Source organism: Nilaparvata lugens, chromosome 11, assembly GCF_014356525.2.
Source record: "Nilaparvata lugens isolate BPH chromosome 11, ASM1435652v1, whole genome shotgun sequence".
Classification (NCBI taxonomy): Eukaryota; Metazoa; Arthropoda; class Insecta; order Hemiptera; family Delphacidae; genus Nilaparvata; species Nilaparvata lugens.
In genome coordinates this window covers 20,549,140-20,569,614 of record NC_052514.1, presented here as the reverse complement: position 1 = coordinate 20,569,614, position 20,475 = coordinate 20,549,140, and the positions used below count along the sequence as shown (strand labels likewise).

The 20,475-nt window shown below is 31.1% G+C and overlaps 2 protein-coding genes across 2 annotated transcripts in view; one reads left to right on the top strand and one right to left on the bottom strand.

Moving 5' to 3' along the window:
• LOC120353653 overlaps positions 1-6,772 on the bottom strand; it is a 72,542-nt gene extending 65,770 nt beyond the window's left edge. The window contains exons 1-2 of the mRNA XM_039438216.1: positions 6,764-6,772; positions 4,890-4,947 (exon numbers count right to left, since the gene is read on the bottom strand). Of these exons, the coding sequence (XP_039294150.1) occupies positions 4,890-4,947; positions 6,764-6,772 (67 nt within the window). The remainder of the gene's footprint in view (positions 1-4,889; positions 4,948-6,763) is intronic.
• Positions 6,773-7,895: 1,123 nt separating this feature from the next.
• LOC120353579 (ras-like GTP-binding protein Rho1) lies at positions 7,896-12,318 on the top strand. The gene has a single exon (XM_039437834.1). The coding sequence runs from the start codon at positions 8,082-8,084 to the stop codon at positions 8,673-8,675; it is 594 nt and encodes a 197-aa protein (XP_039293768.1). The 5' UTR covers positions 7,896-8,081; the 3' UTR covers positions 8,676-12,318.
• The last annotated feature ends 8,157 nt before the right edge of the window (positions 12,319-20,475 follow it).

Sequence of the window (20,475 nt, the reverse complement as noted above, 5' to 3'; positions counted from 1 at the left end):
ATTTATTTTCAAAGATATTGCGGTTATTTTGAGATGATAATGTTTTTCAATAATTTTTTGGGTGACATGGTGGGTAATTTATTTACTTGGCACTAGTTTAAAAATTACTTCAAGGATTAATAAGAAACTCGATAACATCTGAAATAGATTTTTACCTTGATGGCTGTGCGCAGATACAGTGGTGTAGTGACCTAACAACGCATGAGACTCTTTATCCAATAGCTCCAGAGGCTGGCTGCTGCAGCGGTGAGATATTATTTGGCACAACCGAACGCTATGCTATCTTCTACACGAACCAACCGACTAGTTTTCTTATCAACACACTAGAAACCCAACTGATAAAGAACAACACAACACTGAATCAACAAGTTATTGTTTGTGAACGACTGTTTGGCGGTGATAAATTTTACGAGAGGAAGAAGGAATATTGTATCCAACGACAGCCACGGTGGATTCTTGTGGAAGACTAGATGACGGTTTTGCCTGAAGAGGTCGCTGCGGCTCACCTGGCGAGATAAGTCGTCGACGGTCGACCTGGCCGTGTGACGTCACCATCAACTACAACTACAGCCGAGGTTGCACGATGTTAGCCGAGAGAAAACGAATGGTTCTACAACTGACTCTTTCCCGAATCCCGAAACGTTGAAGGAACTAGGAAGCCGGTTATGAGACAAAACTGGCAGACTGGAAAAAAGCTAATCATTACCATTGCTATCAACAATGGACAACATTAACATTCTATCAACATTTTTAGAGAGAAATAGTATAGGCTCAGCCTAGTATTTCCTTCAATGTCATAACTATAATATAGTTATGTATACTATAATTTACTAATAATACTAATTTATAGTACCTATACTATAATATAATAATAATACCTTAATATAGTTATAGTATTATAATTAGTTTTTGTACAATGAATAAACAATCGCTAGAAATAGAGGCCGGGATGTTACCAGACACACTCAAAGATTTTGAGAAATATTTTTCTGGCTGAGGATGATGTTAAATAGGGGAATTATTCATGAACAGTGTAGTGTGGTCTATTTTATCAGATGACACATTATGAAGTATTTTGAAAGGGCTAGTAATTATATTGTACTATTATTTCCATATTTTAACATTATTTGCTTCTTATTGTGTGGTATTGTGGTTACAGTACAGTTTTATCATGAATGGATATTGGCACAAAGTTTATGGAGAATTTTACTACTGGTAGTACCGTGTAGTACTAAATTATAAAACCATACTATTCAGAAAAAACTATTAAGAAATAATGTTAATCACAGCATTCGTTGAAAAATTATTGGAATTATGAGCTTATTAAACTTATTGAGCTTATGAACTTATTAAAAAATATGTGTCATGTGCCTAAAGAATGAAAGGAACTTGCAATTACTATTTAATACAATTATTACGTTGAATATACAGTGATAAGGTTTTATTGATAATTGAAGAATATTTTCCTGTTAAAACGTGCATCAAATTCTATTCAGGTTCAAAAATACCTCTTTATCCTTTTTATTGTTACCGATACCTATAATTACAGTATCGTACCTTCCTAGTTATCGAATGAGCACTTTTAAGTCGGTCCCGACTGATTTTAACAGTTGTGAGGCTTGGTGGGACCATTCCTTGAGGGACTCGCCACCAACAATAAGCCATACGAATTTACTTGTTTTACAGTATTGTCTTTTGGTTATCTTTAAATCAGCTTATTTATAATAGGTTGTATTATGAAGCTGATTTGGAAATTACATGATTTCCTTTTAGGTATTTCTTTGTCAATTTAACTGATTTCTGCTAAAAAGTCTTGTGATATAACATTGCATTTCAAATAAAAATCAATTTCTTTGATTCTACAATACATTATTGCAAGGTATTTGATGTATGCGAACAGTGAGCAAATTCACCATTTTATATTGACGATAGTTGATATTACTCTATTTGTCCTTCTCAAATCTTCAAACATGATTTTTAGTCAAAGCGCAGCTGCCGTACTGTAGCTATGATAAGAGTTACCAGGCGAGCCAAGGTGTTGATCAAGGGAAAATTATTCACAATAAATTATTGCATTTAGATTCAGTATACCTCTTGAGGGGGGGGGGTATAAAAATGCCACATTGTCTATAAAGTGGTTAATAATTTATAAACGCATTTGTGCTGCTTATTCTTTCATAAGTTTGTTGTACGGCAGCTTAAAAAAAATAAGTATAGTGCCGTACGGTGAAAAACAGTTGAAGAATTAGGCGGCTATGGATTACTACTGTAGCCGAAGCACACTCAGAGTGTCACAGTTCCAAGTAATAGTGGAATAATATTATTAAGAAGGTAAATATGTTGGAAAATTGAAGCCAATTGGAAATTAGAGCTTTGAAATGCCTCATTATTAGATGACAGAAATTAACAGATAAAGAAACTATGTGACAATAGAAAGTATATTATTTAATTGAGCTCCAAATTGAATCAACTTTATTCATAGTTCTTCCAATTCAAATAAGGTTCTTCAAATCAAGACCAAAAGTACCATTTATTATCATTTCGGGTTACCGAGATGCACAGTTTTGAATATAGATGTTGGCCATTTTTTGGTGTACCTATATGTAATTATGGGCTAAAATACACTCAAGGAGGAATTTTCCACTTTTTTTATTAAATTTCAGTTATGATACATGATTTTCAACCGCCCTGACGAGCTGAGAAGAATGAGCTGTAGTACGAGGAGATCTGATCAATAGCTATAAGTGTTTGAAGTTTTGATCCTTGACGTATCCTTATATGCATCACCTCCCCCCCCCCCTCCACCAATAGGAAATACTGAAATTGAATGTTTCAATGTAAATCATCTATGTAAGATGATTTAAGTCGAAATATGTATTTTTTTAGGAGGGCCTTGAAAAGGTATTACTATGAAAAATTGTATTTTGGCTGTAGAACATGATTTTCTATTTTTGGGTGTATTCCCCTCCCCCCACTAATAAATTCGAAAATTCCTGAGGAATCCTATTCAGAATGAATTGTTCTTTCACATTATGTGTGTTTTTTATCATTACTAGAAAAATATTCAAGTTGTATAGGGTAGAAGTGGTAGGTTTGCATAATTTTGAAAACCCCATTAAAAAATACCCATTTTTTGAAAATTCGTAGCTCCGGAACCAAAAAAGGTAGAGTCCTGCGCGACCACTAAATAAATTGGAAATTTTATCATCTTTAATTTTGTAGGAAATGATTTTTCACCAAATACATGAAGTTTACGAGATATAGTGGAAAATTAAAAAAAAGTCTTAAATTTTGGGGGGTTTTGGAGTGACACACCCCCTAACACACCCCCTGGCGTGTTAGAAAATTTCAGATTCGAATTCAGCGCCCCAAAATGCATATAGAAACGTGGGAAAAAATTATTTCGGGGCTGTTTCCTGAAAAACGACCATTTGACTGGACAATAATTAATAGAGAAGTGGATGAAGGTGAGTAGATTGTAAAGGTAAATAGTAGGTTATTCAATTAATTATTTTTCAATCATAAACTAAGTGATTCAATGGCAAACAGTAATAAATTAAAAACATACAGCAGCTTCAGCTCTTCTCAAATCATGATTGCTAGACATTGAACATCTGTTCCTTTCATTTTTAAATATATTCAGGAATAAATTCCCTAAATAGGCACTTACAATACCATACCGGTAATCAAATTCACGAAAGAACAAGGAGAAACTAGTAAAAAAATTACCTATTTAGCCTTCATGCATAAATTATTCAATTTACTCATATCATTACATGTTCGCTGTCTTGCTGTTTCATGACTATTGATAGATAATACATTTTTCAACAATAGTTTAAAAGTAACTAAACAAGATACTTTATCATAATTTTCAATACGATATTTTTTATGAGAAACAAGTTAATCTAATTTGTGAAGATACTTGAGGACTGAAAATTTTGTTAATTGAATGTATGCCTTATGGAATTTTGTTCACTATAGCCTTCTCACCACGAATAGTGAAAATAAAGATCTGGTTCTTACATTTTTTTGTATCACGTAATAAAATTTGTACATCACATTGATCTCCTGTATAACTTTCAAGCTGTCTTGGAGCTTTTCAAAAAATATTTACCATGTTTCGACCACAATTTGAAGAAATATTACAATATTTTTAGAATGCATAAGAGTGTTACCCGGTACTTCTTTTAATATGCAATAATCATAAGGCATGCGAAATATAAACGTGAAATCCTTTATTTTATAGAGATAAACTCAGATTCAAACAATATTAAATAATTAAGTTTTAATATTTAAATAATTATTCAAGTTAATATATAAGAATTAAGTTTGTTTTTCGGTGATCCTTCAAAATTATATTTTTAATATGTAAATATTTCCTATTTTAGTTATAATAATGTGAAATATTTTCTTCTATGTTTAGTTTTGAAGCATCTAAATTTGAAAATTTGTGAAGATACTTGAGGACTGAAAATTTTGTGAATTGAAGAACTACAAGACTTGACCTATTTCGGACTATGTGTTATCTAAATTTGGGGAGGAATAGCACAAGGTTACCTTATTTTCCTCTCCCTATTATTTTCATAATGTACTTATTGTATGAATGAATAAAGAGTAAAGACTTATTGTATGAATGAATACCCATATGAGTATTCCGTATACCTAACATTCTCTGTTTATGTTATACATAAAGAATGTACAGTAGTATAGGCCACTTGACAGCTTCTCATTGGATGGAGGATTGTGTATTAATTGTTTATTTCATTGTAATATTTCAATGGTAAAAGATGATTGCTGCAAATGTAAATTAATCAAATACCCTCATATTTTTGTGTTAGATGTTAATTGGATAACATGAATTATTCTAGTGTATAATGGAAATTACATACCAACTCTGCTGCCGCTTCTCCTCTTCACTCGTAAAGAGATTACCCTGGATCGAATACACTGGAACAAATACATAAACGTACATTTAGAATAATAAATATAAATACTATCAGCACTATATCATGAATCATAAGAGAATGTATTCATTAGACGTTTCAAATATTTTCAAAGAAACCGCTCAGAGTTTCGAGGAAAGTATATTATATCATTCATGATAGAAACAACAGCAGTAGAAAGCTAAAGAGATATTATAATAATATAATAAATGTACATGTAGATTGGTGAATAACTGAATATATTCCTCACCTCCTGAAACTATATTGTGTAGGCCTACTTCATTTTTCAGTATTGTGAAAATAATTCAATAATAATTATTTTAAACGAAAATCAAAATTAAATGCTATAATTGACCCTGAAGACTCCTGCTACTGCAAATATTGACAACAGGGTAAACAGCTAGATGGAAATTCGATGAGCGCTACCTACTATTCAAAAATTTAACCTGTTGTCAATATTTACAGTAGCAGAAGTCTGCGGAGTCAATTACAGCATTTAATTTGGATTTTTGTTCAATAATAATTATTAATTCATAAGCACTTGAATAATTGCAACATCTCCGTAAGTTCCATCAATCTGTAATTCAATAATATTATGTTCCCACGACATGGAATAGAGAACAAATTAATTACATGCATCTTATCCACGAAGGCTTGAGCCTGTGTGTGGAGAGGAGTCTGTTCTTTATAGAGAGATAGGTAATGCTTTTTGTAGTTTGAGAAGGATAAGTCATTCTTGATTTTATAATAAAGATGAATTAAATCATTATTTAACATTTCTGAGAGGATAATACACTTCGAGAGCATTGATGCAACCCAATAAAGAACCCGTCACTGGAGAAGTAGAAGTTATAAACAATATATTATCATACATGAACACATTATATCACCTTATTTATTAAAAAAATATCGAAATGAACAAACAAATATATAGAGAAGAAATAAATTGATAGATAAATAATATAACTTGGTAACTACAACTTTTTAATAACAAAATTTGATGATGTTGGTTTTGCCTCACTATATTACATGGCTAAGGCAATATTGTAGTAAAGGTATATTACATTATATTCACACGTGCAGTCAGATAAGATAGTGCAGATTACAGGAGCTTCTGTGAATCATAAATTATTGGTAATTAGGATGGATTATGGATTCTATGTTTTCCCTACCAATCTCCCTCAACCATATTTTGATGTGTTTTTTATACTCATAAGGTGAACAGTCATGAGCATTACGAATGGTGGAAGGAATATTTCTGTAAAAAATATGTGCAATACAGTATAGTGGCTGTTTGTTGTTGAGTGAGTTTTGATAAGTCTTGGTATTTCAATGCCAATGACAAAAATAATGAATACAATGAAATAAAAATAATGAATACAGTCTAGTGAAATATTGTAAGTTATTTAGTTCTATTCCTTGATGTGAAGTAGGCTAATTATCTGAATTAAGTTTCAAAATTAAGAACTACAAGGTGCGCTATAATATTATAATTTGTTTCTCTTAAGAGTGATTAAGGCTCGGTTGGACAAAAGCCGGTTAAATTTTAATCGTGTTTAGTTTCACGAGAACCAATTATTAGAGAAGGCTTTCCTGAAAAGACGGCTTCTCTGATTGGTTCTTGTAAAATTAATCAGGATTAAAATTTAACCGACTTTTATGTAACCGGCAATAAGAGTGATTTTGGTCACTATCAATGAAACAAGGGGAAAATGTTTGAAGTAGGATGAACAAGAGCTTTATAAAACTGAACCGGTACATTATGTATATTGCTTCATTGCTTCAGCCCCTTGACTTTTAAAATTACGCGCGGAACGTACATCACGCATGTTACCAACTGTTGATATAATTATAGAGTTTTGGAGTATTTTTAAAGGTGGATAGGACATTCAATTTGGAATTATTCATTATCCATAATAATTATTATTTTAATGGGTTAACTATTTTGTAGAAATGTTTGGAACAAGAAACAGTACATTCTATGTCTGAGTCAGCTCGCATTCAAAAACACGTACGGTTAACTGGATAAATTACCCCTTCGGAAGCTTAAGAAGATGATTAGGATTTTCTAATATGATTTTTCCGATTTCCATAATTTTTTTATAATGCTTTTAATATTGAAAAGGATATTCTAGGCGTGTAAGTTTTGTTTGGTTTAGTTGGCTACACTGACAATGATTCAGTCCAGAGTGGCTGTGGCATTTCTCGCTGACGAAGTTTCCTTTTGTTTTGAGCTCGCATAGAAAGTTTCAAAATTAAGAACTACAAGGTGCGCTATAATATTATAATTTGTTTCTCTTAAGAGTGATTAAGGCCCGGTTGGACAAAAGCCGGTTAAATTTTAATCGTGTTTAGTTTCACAAAAACCAATTATTGGAGAAGGCTTTCCTGAAAAGACGGCTTCTCTGATTGGTTCTTGTAAAATTAATCAGGATTAAAATTTAACCGGCTTTTATGTAACCGGCAATAAGAGTGATTTTGGTCACTATCAATGAAACAAGGGAAAAATGTTTGAAGTAGGATGAACAGGAGCTTTATAAAACTGAACCGGTACATTATGTATATTGCTTCATTGCTTCAGCTCCTTGACTTTTAAAATTACGCGCGGAACGTACATCACACATGTTACCAACTGTTGATATAATTATAGAGTTTTGGAGTATTTTTAAAGGTGGATAGGACATTCAATTTTGAATCATTCATTATCCATAATAATTATTATTTCAATGTGTTAACTATTTTGTAGAAATTTTTTGAACAAGAAACAGTACATTTTATGTCTGAGTCTGCTCGCATTCAAAAACACGTACGGTTAACTGGATAAATTACCCCTTCGGAAGCTTAAGAAGATGATTAGGATTTTTTAATATGATTTTTCCGATTTCCATAATTTTTTTATAATGCTTTTAATATTGAAAAGGATATTCTAGGCGTGTAAGTTTTGTTTGGTTTAGTTGGCTACACTGACAATGATTCAGTCCAGAGTGGCTGTGGCATTTCTCGCTGACGAAGTTTCCTTTTGTTTTGAGCTCGCATAGAAAGTTTCAATATTAATTTATAATTTTGTGTGTTTTAAATTTTAATTTGTTTTTGCGATTTTCGCCTGCAAAGTGAATGACTGTGCCATCGAACAATTGAATGGGTCCAATAATGGCTGCCATCAGAAAGAAATTGGTTATCGTCGGTGATGGTGCTTGTGGTAAAACTTGTTTGTTGATAGTGTTCAGTAAGGATCAGTTTCCAGAGGTTTATGTGCCAACAGTTTTTGAAAATTATGTTGCCGACATCGAAGTTGACGGAAGACAGGTGGAGCTGGCCCTTTGGGATACGGCTGGCCAAGAAGACTACGACAGACTCCGCCCTCTATCATACCCAGACACTGACGTCATTCTCATGAGCTTTTCGATCGACTCTCCGGATTCTCTGGAAAACATTCCTGAGAAGTGGACGCCCGAAGTGAAACATTTCTGTCCTAATGTGCCTATTATTCTTGTTGGAAACAAAAAGGACTTGCGAAATGATCCAAATACCATCCGCGAGTTGGCCAAGATGAAGCAAGAGCCCGTGAAGCCAGAAGAGGGTCGTGCCATGGCCGATAAGATTAACGCCTTCGCATACCTTGAGTGTTCCGCAAAAAGCAAGGAAGGAGTTCGTCAGGTGTTCGAGACTGCTACCAGAGCCGCTCTATTGAAGGTCAAGAAGAAAAGGAAGGGCAAGTGTAGGCTTTTGTAGGGTGCAAAAATGTTCTATCCAAGTGCATGGTTCTATTACAAAAATTGGGCAGAATTTCATTTTCCAACCCATAATCTTCACATTTATTCTTATCAAACATTTTTGTTCAAATCGTGTATGTCTTTTGAATTAATCTAACGTTTCTATATTTAGTTACGGTACTTTTTTTTAGGAAATCCTTTAAAACATAATACTTTTGGTAAGGTTATCTACTTACTAAGTTTGTTTACATCACCAAACTGTCAAACCAGTCAAGTTATTCTAAGGACTGATACAAATATTAAGTTACTTTTGTTTATTTGTAACTTTATACCTTGCAAAATCTCTTTCAATTGTCTTATTATTTGATATTTCATTTCTCATCCTTTTCCAAAGTGGAATCTTTTGATTTGTCTACACTGATCGAAGCATACAAAAATCATCAGCAATATTATCGTGTGAAGAATATGGGTTTTTGTTTAAGTAATATCAATAAAGTTTGTGTACTGTATTAACAATGAACAAATGGGATTATACGCATATTATTTAGGTAAATAACTATTTTTTTAAGTAACTTACGTAGTTATCTCTCTGAAATAAGAACATTTACAGTAAAACAAAAATGGATTTATGAATGTCATTTTTTGCTTTGAAATCTATTTTTGAATTCAAGTCAAGTACAGTAATGCTAGGGTTTCCTAACTTCAAAACAGGATAGTTTACACTTGGTACCGTGAATGTTAATAGAAATGAATTCAAACTATCGCATTTTATCAAATCCTGAAATTATTTTCTATTTAAGCAAGCTCTGTAAAATGTTTATTCTTATTATATTGAAGTTCTTATTATAAAAACATTCTTATTTCTTATGTAGCTTTATATATTTTGACGTATATAGGCCTATATTGAAAATAGTTCTTGCTGGTTTCATATTTGATACCGTAACCATTGAAGGGTTTAAGGTAGGCCTATCAAAATCATTACTAATGATTGCATTAGTTTGAAATTAATAAACAAGATTGCCCATCTAAGTATAGATGTTAAATTCTCATGCACAGAACAAGTCTGTTGATAACACATTTTAGGGTTGGCAAGGAATACTCTTTTAAACCCTAGCTTCACCATATTTTTTCAAATGAATACAGACTGTCTCTGCTTGTTGAATGTATATGAATATTGATTATTCATATTATATGTAGGCAAATTGGGAATTAATCATAAAATTTCTGTAGCAATAAATATATTCACATACTTGCATTACTAATCAATCATTACGTTAATGGATGAAGAAAAATCCTACAAAATAGCCTTAACAAAATAAGCACATACTATCCAATATCAATGTATTGTTTCTTGATTATTTCTTCCAAGAATTGTAGCATCTCATTTATTTAATTTATAAATTGATTATTCTTAAGTCTTATGAGTCAGTTTCTACTGACCTTTGTCTGGTAATGATATAACTTACAGCAACTAGAAAACTTTCTCCCCAAGAAAGCAAATTATACTTTTGGACTCTATCATCCCCAGCTTGATAATTCAGTTAGTCAAACTATATATTTTATTTGTTGGCATGATTGTAATCGAGATTTGCATGTGTTGTTTTGGTAATTATTGTAGTAAACGTGATAATTTCCAGTTTTCCCCCATTCAAACGTGACGTTTCTACATTTATAGTCTTGTGTATAATTTTCAACCAAAAAAGAATACCTTCTAAACTGAGTATTTAGTCTAAACTGACTAAATGATAGTTTGAACATCCTCGTATTTAATTTTCAATTTATTGAACACAAGCTTCAGTTCTCAATTGTTCAACTTTTCTCAAACTGGAACAACTATTAGCCTACCTTTTTTAGTAATATTAACTATTGTAGCTTTTTAATTTTTTCAGTAGATTAATGTTATAATAATTATATCTAAGAATCATGAAGCTTATCAAAAATTTTAACTTTCAATGTTCAACATAGGAGCTGGCAAAATTTAGTTATGACAATTTTGTTTTTATTAATTTAAATAGCCTTCAAGATCTTTTAAAACCTAAACCATGTTTAGAAATCAAGAACAATATATTACGTAAGAACATAATCTATTTTCAATTATGAATTAAGAACTTTATATGTTTTTCAATGCCATTCTTTTTCTATGATTATTTAATGAGCTTTCACCTCATAGCGATTGAGAAGGAACAAGATCGATTATAAGTGCGATTTATAAATCTTTTGATAAACGTATAACACCGATTTTGAATTAGTATGTGAATATACGAGAAGTCAATAATACTCATGAAAAAATTGATATAATGTTGATGATGTTGCAGATCTCCATTTTCAATTTTGTGATAAGCCAACTAAAAAATGTAATTTTCACCTATTATCACGCACAAACGATGGCCTAAATGATATTCCTTAAAAATAATTTAATTTCTTATTTTACTGTGAGAGACTTCAATTTTACTAATACATTTGACTGTCTAAACATTGTTTTATAATTATACCAATTTTTTGTTTAATTTTTATAGAAAAGCCTAATTATTTTTATTTGATTTTCAAAACATTTTGGAGTTGGTGGAGGATTGTCCATGAGCAATTTTCTTATCAAATATAACTTTGCAGTAGAGATTCCAAGATGCTCTTTATTATTTTCAAGTTAAAAATATAAATTATGAATACCTACAACCAATTCTAAACATTTGAAGCTCCCCAGGTAATTTTATTTTCAAGTCTTCAATGACTAATCAATAATTCCAAATCTCTAAAGCTCATCTACCCATTCTCAATAATTTGCCACGTGATCCATTAATTTATCTTGTACAATGTCTATCTCCCACCTTAAACAGTTAGTTTTTCTTTTGCACGTTTGATGTTATTACAACTAACCGTTCACTGTCATGTTACCTTTGATTGTGATTATGCAGTGGAGAAGTCACAAAATATTAATGACTGATGGTGGTCACTTATAAATTCCTCCATGACAGTGTTAATCATTGTGTCATCTAAACCCATTTGTGTTCATTTGTATTTGTTTTCAAGTTTTTTAGAATATTACATTTGAATAACTATTAAATCGTTGAGTAATTATCGTAATTTACATTTCAATAGAGAATTTTGTTCCAAGTCTTGCTAATGTTACTTTTAATTTACTTCTGCCAATGTAAGTCCACTACTTGCGATAAAGGATGTAGTTATTTGCATCAATTTGATTCAATCTATAATTGAGGTACCTTAAAAACGATATTCTCTACATTTCAATGAAGAGCATATTATGAACGGATTTCATAACAAATCTTCAAGCTCTGAATAATACTCGTTGCCATTTTTTAAAACTCGAAAAATGTTTTCACTCAAATATCTTATTATTTTTGTAAATATTCTGCTCACATTTAGTTTTTGAACTCCCTACCAACAATTTTATGACACAATGCTCTTATTTCATAAGAATTTGAATGATTAGCCTTTATTTATATCATTTCAAGATTTTAATATTTTAGACATTCGTTAGATTTAGGCTTGATAAATACTTATATTATCGATTATTATTCTTGTTCATCATATACTTTAATTACCTATACCAATTTATTGCTTCCTGTTTATTTTTTTATTAGTACCGTAGGTAAATATATATTATTTGAATTTGTTAATTATCATTAATAAAAAGTATGTATCCATATTTCAACAGCTTTTTATTATATTCCAGTACTTTTGTAGATTAAATTATTTTAGAAATTAGGGGGAAATTTTGCAATAATTTTTATAAAACTTTCCTGTTACGGTATCGCTAATACTTCCCAATTTTATTGGAATTAATTTTGCACATGCCTGCAATTATGAATGAAATTGATTCTTTGTATATCAGATAATAGTAATAAATGAAACAGTTAAAAAACATTTAGTTACTGGTATTTTATTCAATAGTGATTTCTATTGGAAAAATATTAGGCTACACACCTACCAAAATTGCCATTCTCTTAAAAACCACATTGTACTGCTTTTAATTTCTATTTTTTGCGAAACCAGTATCAACCATTTGGTGTTTTCAGAAAAGTTTTAAAGGGAGCTGGCTGTTAAAATAATGTGATTTGATAATTAAAACTGCATTACAGTCACTTTTGTATTTGAGTCATGCTATTTAAAAGAACTTCTACACATCTTTATCACATTATGACTAAACTCTATGGAATCTGTACAGAAATTAGAATATCGCTTGAAAAATGGTGCTCAAGAGCGGAAATCCCATATTTTACTCAGTATCTTGTCTTGAAAATTTCTAGAAGTTCTTTCAAATAATATAACTAAGTATATGATCATCTCTCTAAGATGAACTTTGGTGACTAAAATCATAGAATAAGCATACATATAAAGCAATAGATTTAGCAGTAAAGTAGCCTACGGTATGATTTCTCTATGCTACTGCTCGAAGTGGACATAAAACGTTTTATAATTACAATAAGGTAAAAAATTATCTGAAGAACAATAAACTGTTGTCTAGACACGGTGAATTGTATAGCACTGTTCATGTAATTTGGTAATAGTAGTTGTAAACCTACTATTTTTAAAGCCTTTTTAAAACAAGAAAGATGACATCAATTAAAATGTTCTATGATACTTGTATCCAAAATGGCGGCTGATTGAAGTTTTAGTTTCCAAAGAAATTATTGATAAAGTTTAATCAGCCGCCACTTTGGATAAAATAAGGCCTCTACCATAGAACATTTCTATTGATGACATCTTTCTTGTTTTAAAAAGGCCTTAAAAATGATGTAGGCTTACCACACAATGGGTGTTTACATTTAAAATATTCGAGTTACAACCCCCCCTTAGTCGCCCCCTTATGAAGGGTTGAAATTCAGCTTTACATCAAAATAGAGTATTTGACCAATATCTTATCCTGAAAGTTACAGTATTATATCTACAACAGTCTCCAACTTATTGAAGGGTTCCCATACATATGTCTCACTCTGTAGACCTATCTGTGTATCATATATGCACAGAGAGTGGTGCAAAAGTGACGATCCATGAAGTTGTATCATAAGCTTTTTGATCGGTAGAGACTTTTAAACCACTCAGTAATCTGTATATTTTTGGAAACAAAAAGCTGTCATTAATCTGACCAGATTTTATCATAGCTGGCCAAAACGTTTTGAGCTACACAGGTCTAAATAGCTTATAAAATTGTATGGGCTTATAACTGCGTAATACCATAGAGAAACAATAGCGTAAGTAGATATCCCATGATATAGGGCTTTTATGTCGCAACTTTTACTGTTATCTCAAGTCGATTACTAACGATTGTTGTAGATTTTTACTGTTTTGGCGAGGTGAGAGTGTATGAATGGCACTATATGAGAGACTACCAGTGTCACACAGCTTCAAGGGAAAGAACTACGTGGACTATCGGCTTGAGTTACCAGTAAAAGTTACGACATAAACGCCCTATACTATGGGATATCTACTCAAGCTATTGTTTCTCTATGGTAATACACACATATTTATGAAGTGAGTGATGTAGGCCCTACATTATATAATTCAAAACTGATTTCTTTCTATTCAAAATGTATATTTTCAAACAATATGTTATTCTCTTCAAGTACAGTGGTTCACCTGGATAGCTTAGGGTGGCCACTAACGACAGACAAGTGTTTTGAACATGAGTGTACACACATGCTCGTCGTGCATGTTGTGTCATCAGCGTGAGGCTTTGAACAAAAAACAGTTCCTAATAAGATAACAATATAATATAAATACTGGAAAATTACAAATTCTAATGATAGAAAAATAATTTAATTACAAAAATGTAGCAGCGAAGAAAAATAAACAACTAAAAATCGAGGATAAAAAACCTGACCTCAACAATTATTTTTGTTCTAAGCCTTTCGCTGAGATAACACAACAATATATTATGACAACATGTGTTTACACACATGTTTAACTCACTTTTCCTGTGGTTGGTGACCATCCTTACACTTCCTGCGGAAAGGTTGCTTCTACTCTTCATTTTGATTTTGAAGATCCCAATTATATTGGATCTTTGGAGAAGAGTGGTAATGATCAGTTGGAGAGTTGCAGTGTGCTGCTGAAAGTTGAGGGTACATCAATTCCGCCGGTGTAAGGTATGACATGACCCAAGCAACTGCATGCCTTAAAGGAGAGAAACGTTGCGGTTTGAAAAAATGAAAACTTTGGTGAGTATGAATTAGTGTCATTACTTTTGTTAGATACGTTTGTAGGTAGGAAGACCTCCTTGGAGGAAGAGCTATTGAAGATTGTTTCCTAGAAATTGTATTAATAAATTGGGATTGCGCGTTTAGCGAGCTTTGCTAGCAATTTATTTGAGAAGGGTGGATGTGAGAGGAAATGATTCCCGAGGGAAGAATCCAGTAAACGACGTTATTCCCGGCTTCTCTTGTCTCTTGAAAAATGCTCCACCCTGGCAGTCTGAGGTGATCCCTCCACGGCCCTCAAGGCCCAACATTCACCATCAATCTTCTCACCTGCCTAACAAACCTTTATTATTTTTTGACTTCTCTTATTTCTTCCACTGATCTCAAATGCTTTCCAAAAATAAGAGGTCTCATTTTCCCTCCCAGAATAAGAGATAGAATTAATTTATTAGAGGTGTCTGATACTGATCCTTGTAGAAAAGTTTAGGAAAATAAGGAAAATTCCTTCCAACACTTGTTAAACCTTTGCAGCTCAAGTGAAGACACAAAACCTATAAGAAGTGTTTACGGTAGTGTTTCAATTTTTTGCTAAATTTGATCAGAATTTAAGTATTTTGAATTCAGTACGGTATGGTGTCGTACAAATGTTGTGCTTTTAGCTTTTATTGCCTACATTCCAAGGAAAGTTTGTTTTTTATTCATAAATTGCCAGTTGAAAAATAATACCATAGTACCTTTTTTTTAAAAAAAACTTTTTAATATAAAATACAAAAACAACTAATCTAGTATGGATGTTCAATCCATTTTCAATTTTTCTAAATAGACTAGTTTATTTTTTTAATCTACAAAATATTAAAAAAGATTTTTCTTTTAAAAAAGGGTACCATGGTATTATTATTATTCAATAACAAATCAAGTAGCCCTGAAGAAATAAGTTATTAGATCATGTATTGCCATTTATTCATATAGTTCATATTCTTCACTAAGTACAATATTGGTAGGTAGTGTACAATAATGTAGTGGTATTCTTCATCAGATTAATAGAATAAAAAGACTGATTATTTGATAATGAAATGTAAAATGATAGAAGAAACCTGAAAAGTTGACCGAAAAATGAAATTGACACTCAAATATTATCATTATTGCAGGCTATTAGAAAAGTCATAATTAATAACGTACCTTCAGAAAGTAGGTATTATATGACTACCGTATTGAGAAAAAATTGAAATGAAAGTGCATGTTGTTAACAGCTAGATGGAAATTCGATGAGAGCTACTATCCTAAAATTATTAGATCAATTTTATTTTATTAATTAGCATTTGAACAAATGCAATTTCTAATTTATCTCAATCAGTAATGTGAGAAATTATATTTAACTGGTTGTTGGAGATGAGACTGACTATGAATTAACTTATAAACCTTATAAGATTGAAAAAGGTGATGAAATAATAAATCACTGAAGTCCTCCTTATTCACTTTAAGAATATATTATCTCTTTAAAAAATATTTTTTACACAGTAAAGACACTATAAATTAACATAAAAAGAGCTGTATTTCACTTTAAATATATCCATAGAACTCTTAGAATTTATACATAGACGAGACGAAGGGTTATAATTTGGAAGCTTTCTAGCTAACGTAGTAAGGAACTCTTAAAATTATAAACACATTCTAAAACTGTCAACTACTTTCAAAGAATTTTGCTCGATTTCTTTTGTTTGCAAATATGAGGTTGTATAACTATATTTAAATATTATAAAAAGCTGAAACTCTGATCTACCCCGTACTTCCAAGTACGGTAATTATTATAATAATGCATGAGACATTTTTACTACTGTATTCATAATTTTAATTTCCAATTTCAATTTTTATTCTCCCTCTTTTTTTATTTTATTCTAAGGAAAACAAATGGTTTCAGTTAAAGTGCACAAGCACAACTATATTAACTGTAACCAAAAATATAAAAAAACGTGTAGTCTCGTCTCAAGGATAGTAGGCTACCTATATAGCTATATACTATATGCTATTCTTGGTCTCGTCCTACATTATTCAATGTGATAGTGTACAAATGATAAAAAAAGAATACTCTTATTCGATTAGCTCTATTTCACTCTTTAATGCATGATTTCTGAGGGTTCTTTGGGTCTCTTGTAGTGAAGTTTTAAAAAATTAAGTAAATTTAATCACAAAAATTGTTAAACACCAACTGAAGCTTCAGAAAAACAATAATCGATGATGCTTTGGAGAGACGATTGAATAGTGAAGTGTAATTTTGTCTATTTACTATTAAATGTTGTCAGGTTGTATCTCCAGGCTAGAAGTGGGGTAGTTATGGGATATGGCGGGAAAGCTGCCAAGCAGATTGGCCTGCAGCCAGGCCAATGGCCAAATCATGCAGAATGGTGTGTACTGAGATTCACTTTCAACTGTCAGTTGTCCTTATGAAAGCATGAATGCTTCTTGCCATTCCACCAATGCTGACAAAGTGAATCCCACTAGAGCTGATAATACAGGAGCGCGTCTGGCTCTCACCAAATGCACTATGCATGAACATCAACTCCGCCACTTATATCCCAAACAATTGCTTAATAAAATGTGTAATCGTATATTATTTTATTGTTGTAGTTCTATCATTCATTACGAGGAAATCTTTATGTTGAAAAACAGCTTCTTATCAACCCTATGCTACATATACTTTTAGTTATTGTCATTGTTCCATTTTCAGTTTTCATTGGACTCTTAATATTCATAAATCTTATTTTTAGTTATCTATTTTTTTACAAACCCTATATATTTATCAATTTCAATCATACAAAATTGAATTTTTTCGAATAAAAGTTTCAACTAGGCTATTTTATAGGTATTTCACTTGTTAAGGCTGTTCGATACACTTTTTTATATTCAAATTGGATAATATTTTTCAATATAATTGTTAAGATCATTATAAGAGTGAGAAAAAGTTGCAACTGAAATTTTTAAGTGGTCTAATAAGCGAATTATGGGTTGTTGAAGTGCTAACTTTCCAGATTCCGTTTTCTTTCCAGATCATGAACGGTTTCGACTAGGTATATTAACAGAACTTCTCTTAAAAATTCAAAAAATGTATCTTTCCAAACTAAAACATTTTATTCCTCATATATCGTTCATAAATAAAAAAGTATTTTTTTAAATTCAATAACTTGTTTATTTTGACAAAAATCGCTAAAAAAGCATATTAGAACAAAGCCAATGATATACTAAATGTATTAAAAAAACTCCAATGGAAAATTCGAAACCGTTTATGTTTTGGAAAAATGGAGTTAGCACTTCAACAACCCATAACTCGCTTATTAGACCACTTGAAAATTTCAGTTGCCACTTTTTCTCGCTCTTATAATCTTAACAATTATATTGAAAAAAAAATCCAATTAAAAAAAAGTGTACCGAACAACCGAACAGCCTTGAATCATTAATTCTCAAGCAATAATGACTGTGATTATTATTTATCGATTGATTAATTCCTGAGAGTTTTCTCAAGTATATGTATGAGTAATTATGTTTATTTATTTATATTTTCAATGATATGTCATATTATAAAGAGTTTGTGATATGTCTTGAATATTCTAATTAACAATATATGAAATTGTAATTGATAGCTACAATATCATTGTCAACTATGAATGATTGGAAAAGGAACAACAGGCTTAAAGCCCCAAACTGTTCCTTTCCCAAATTTGGATAGAAATTGATGAATGATCAAGGGGGAAACCGTTTGATAAATGTAGGAGTATTTCATTGACAAGTTGAAAAAATTACCACATGCAACTCAAGTTGATGAGGTGGATCAACAGCAACATAATATTTTTGAATATTACCTACTGGTAATCAATATTAAATTATTAGTCTATATTGTTGATTGAATACGGTACAACACATTATTTTTATTATTGAGAACCTTTGGTTAATATTATTAACAGAATGTATTATGTGCTACTCGATTATTGTGTTACAATTTAAATGTAGAAAAAACTATCGATTAAAAATAATTGTTTATTGTATAATGTATACTTATCATTACTTATCATTACTTACATTCAGTGCAAAAATAAAAATTATTACTCAGTATGTAGGCCTACCGCTACCGTACTCAAAATACCGAATTGTCACTGTCATTATAAATAATATTAGAATAGAAAAACTTTTAATGTGAAATTTTCAGCTTCAATATTATTATCAAAATTTTATATTTGTTTGCTTTAAAAATGTGAATTGTGTTTAAAAATAAGTTTTATTAATTTTAAACTTCATAAAATAAAAATTCAGGAAGTGAAAGTGGAAATTTTTAGTGAGAAAACATGAAGAACCCAATATATATAACCTATAAATTTGAGTGTGAGTAGGAAATGACATTGGGTACCTACATAATACGGCAAGGCAGAACATCCAAAAGGATCTCTCTGCCGATAAAAGCCATATGAATTTAATAAAATAAAAAACATATATTAGAATGAGATGGTACTTGAGGAAATATTATTTATCTGAATCAATGCAAACCGTGGCTGATGATTCATCAAAACAACAAAATAAATATTTTGTCTTAGCTAAGTAGGCTGTACAAATTAAGAACACTGATATTATATGTGAGTTCTACTTTATTTTCTATTTTACTTCTAGGAATATATATTTATAAACCCAAAAACCTCAGTATGTCAACAATAAACTATAATCCTGGAGGTAAAATAGTACATAAACGTTAATAGAAAAAATATATAAATACAGAGTGTCCCACGAAAGGTGTAACAGCAAAATACCATTTCTACGTGAATTTTACAAAGAAAAATTTCTTGTAAAGTTTCTTTTATTGCCTTAGTTTTGAGATGATATAGATTTTACGATATTTTTGAAAAACGTCAACTAGAAAACTATCTGCCAAAATATAATCCTAAGGATGATTGGGAAAAGGAAAAAAATCCAATAAAATTCATATTATTTTTATCCTTTGTTTGGCGTTTTAGTACTTTCTATAAGCGTTTGAAATTTGGCATTGAACTTGATGAACTCGACAATATCCTTGGAATAATCATGATTATTTTGACTGATAGTTTTCTAGTTATTGACGTTTTCCAAAAATATCGAAAAACCAATGCATGTATCTCGAAAACTGAGGTTGATAAAGAAAATTTTACATTAGGTACACCTTTTGTTACAAATTGTATGTAGAATATATGGTTCGGCTGTTACACCTTTTGTGGGATACTCTGTACCGTATATAATCAGTGATGTCAATTTATTATGGGGAAGTTCCAAAATATCAATGTGTAGGCCTATGGACAAAATTTTAAAATTCATGATACTCCAACTATTTTATTGTTGAAGTAACTTACAGTGGAAAAATGTGGATGATGGATCTACATCTACATCTAGGTAATAAACTATTTCTCGTATTTCAAATGATTTTTCTAAATTTCGGTTGGAACTTACCGTAGAGTTTGATCTTGTCATCCTTAGTTTTAACCAGAATGATGACGTATCCACCGAGATCGACCATGTCTAGGTTGGCACCAACACTACCGCTCCACCATTTCCACCGAAACCAACATCCTACATCGCAATCTAATCACTATTCACAATCACCAAAAACAAAATTATTCATATAAAATCGGTCGCCATTCACGACTTATCACT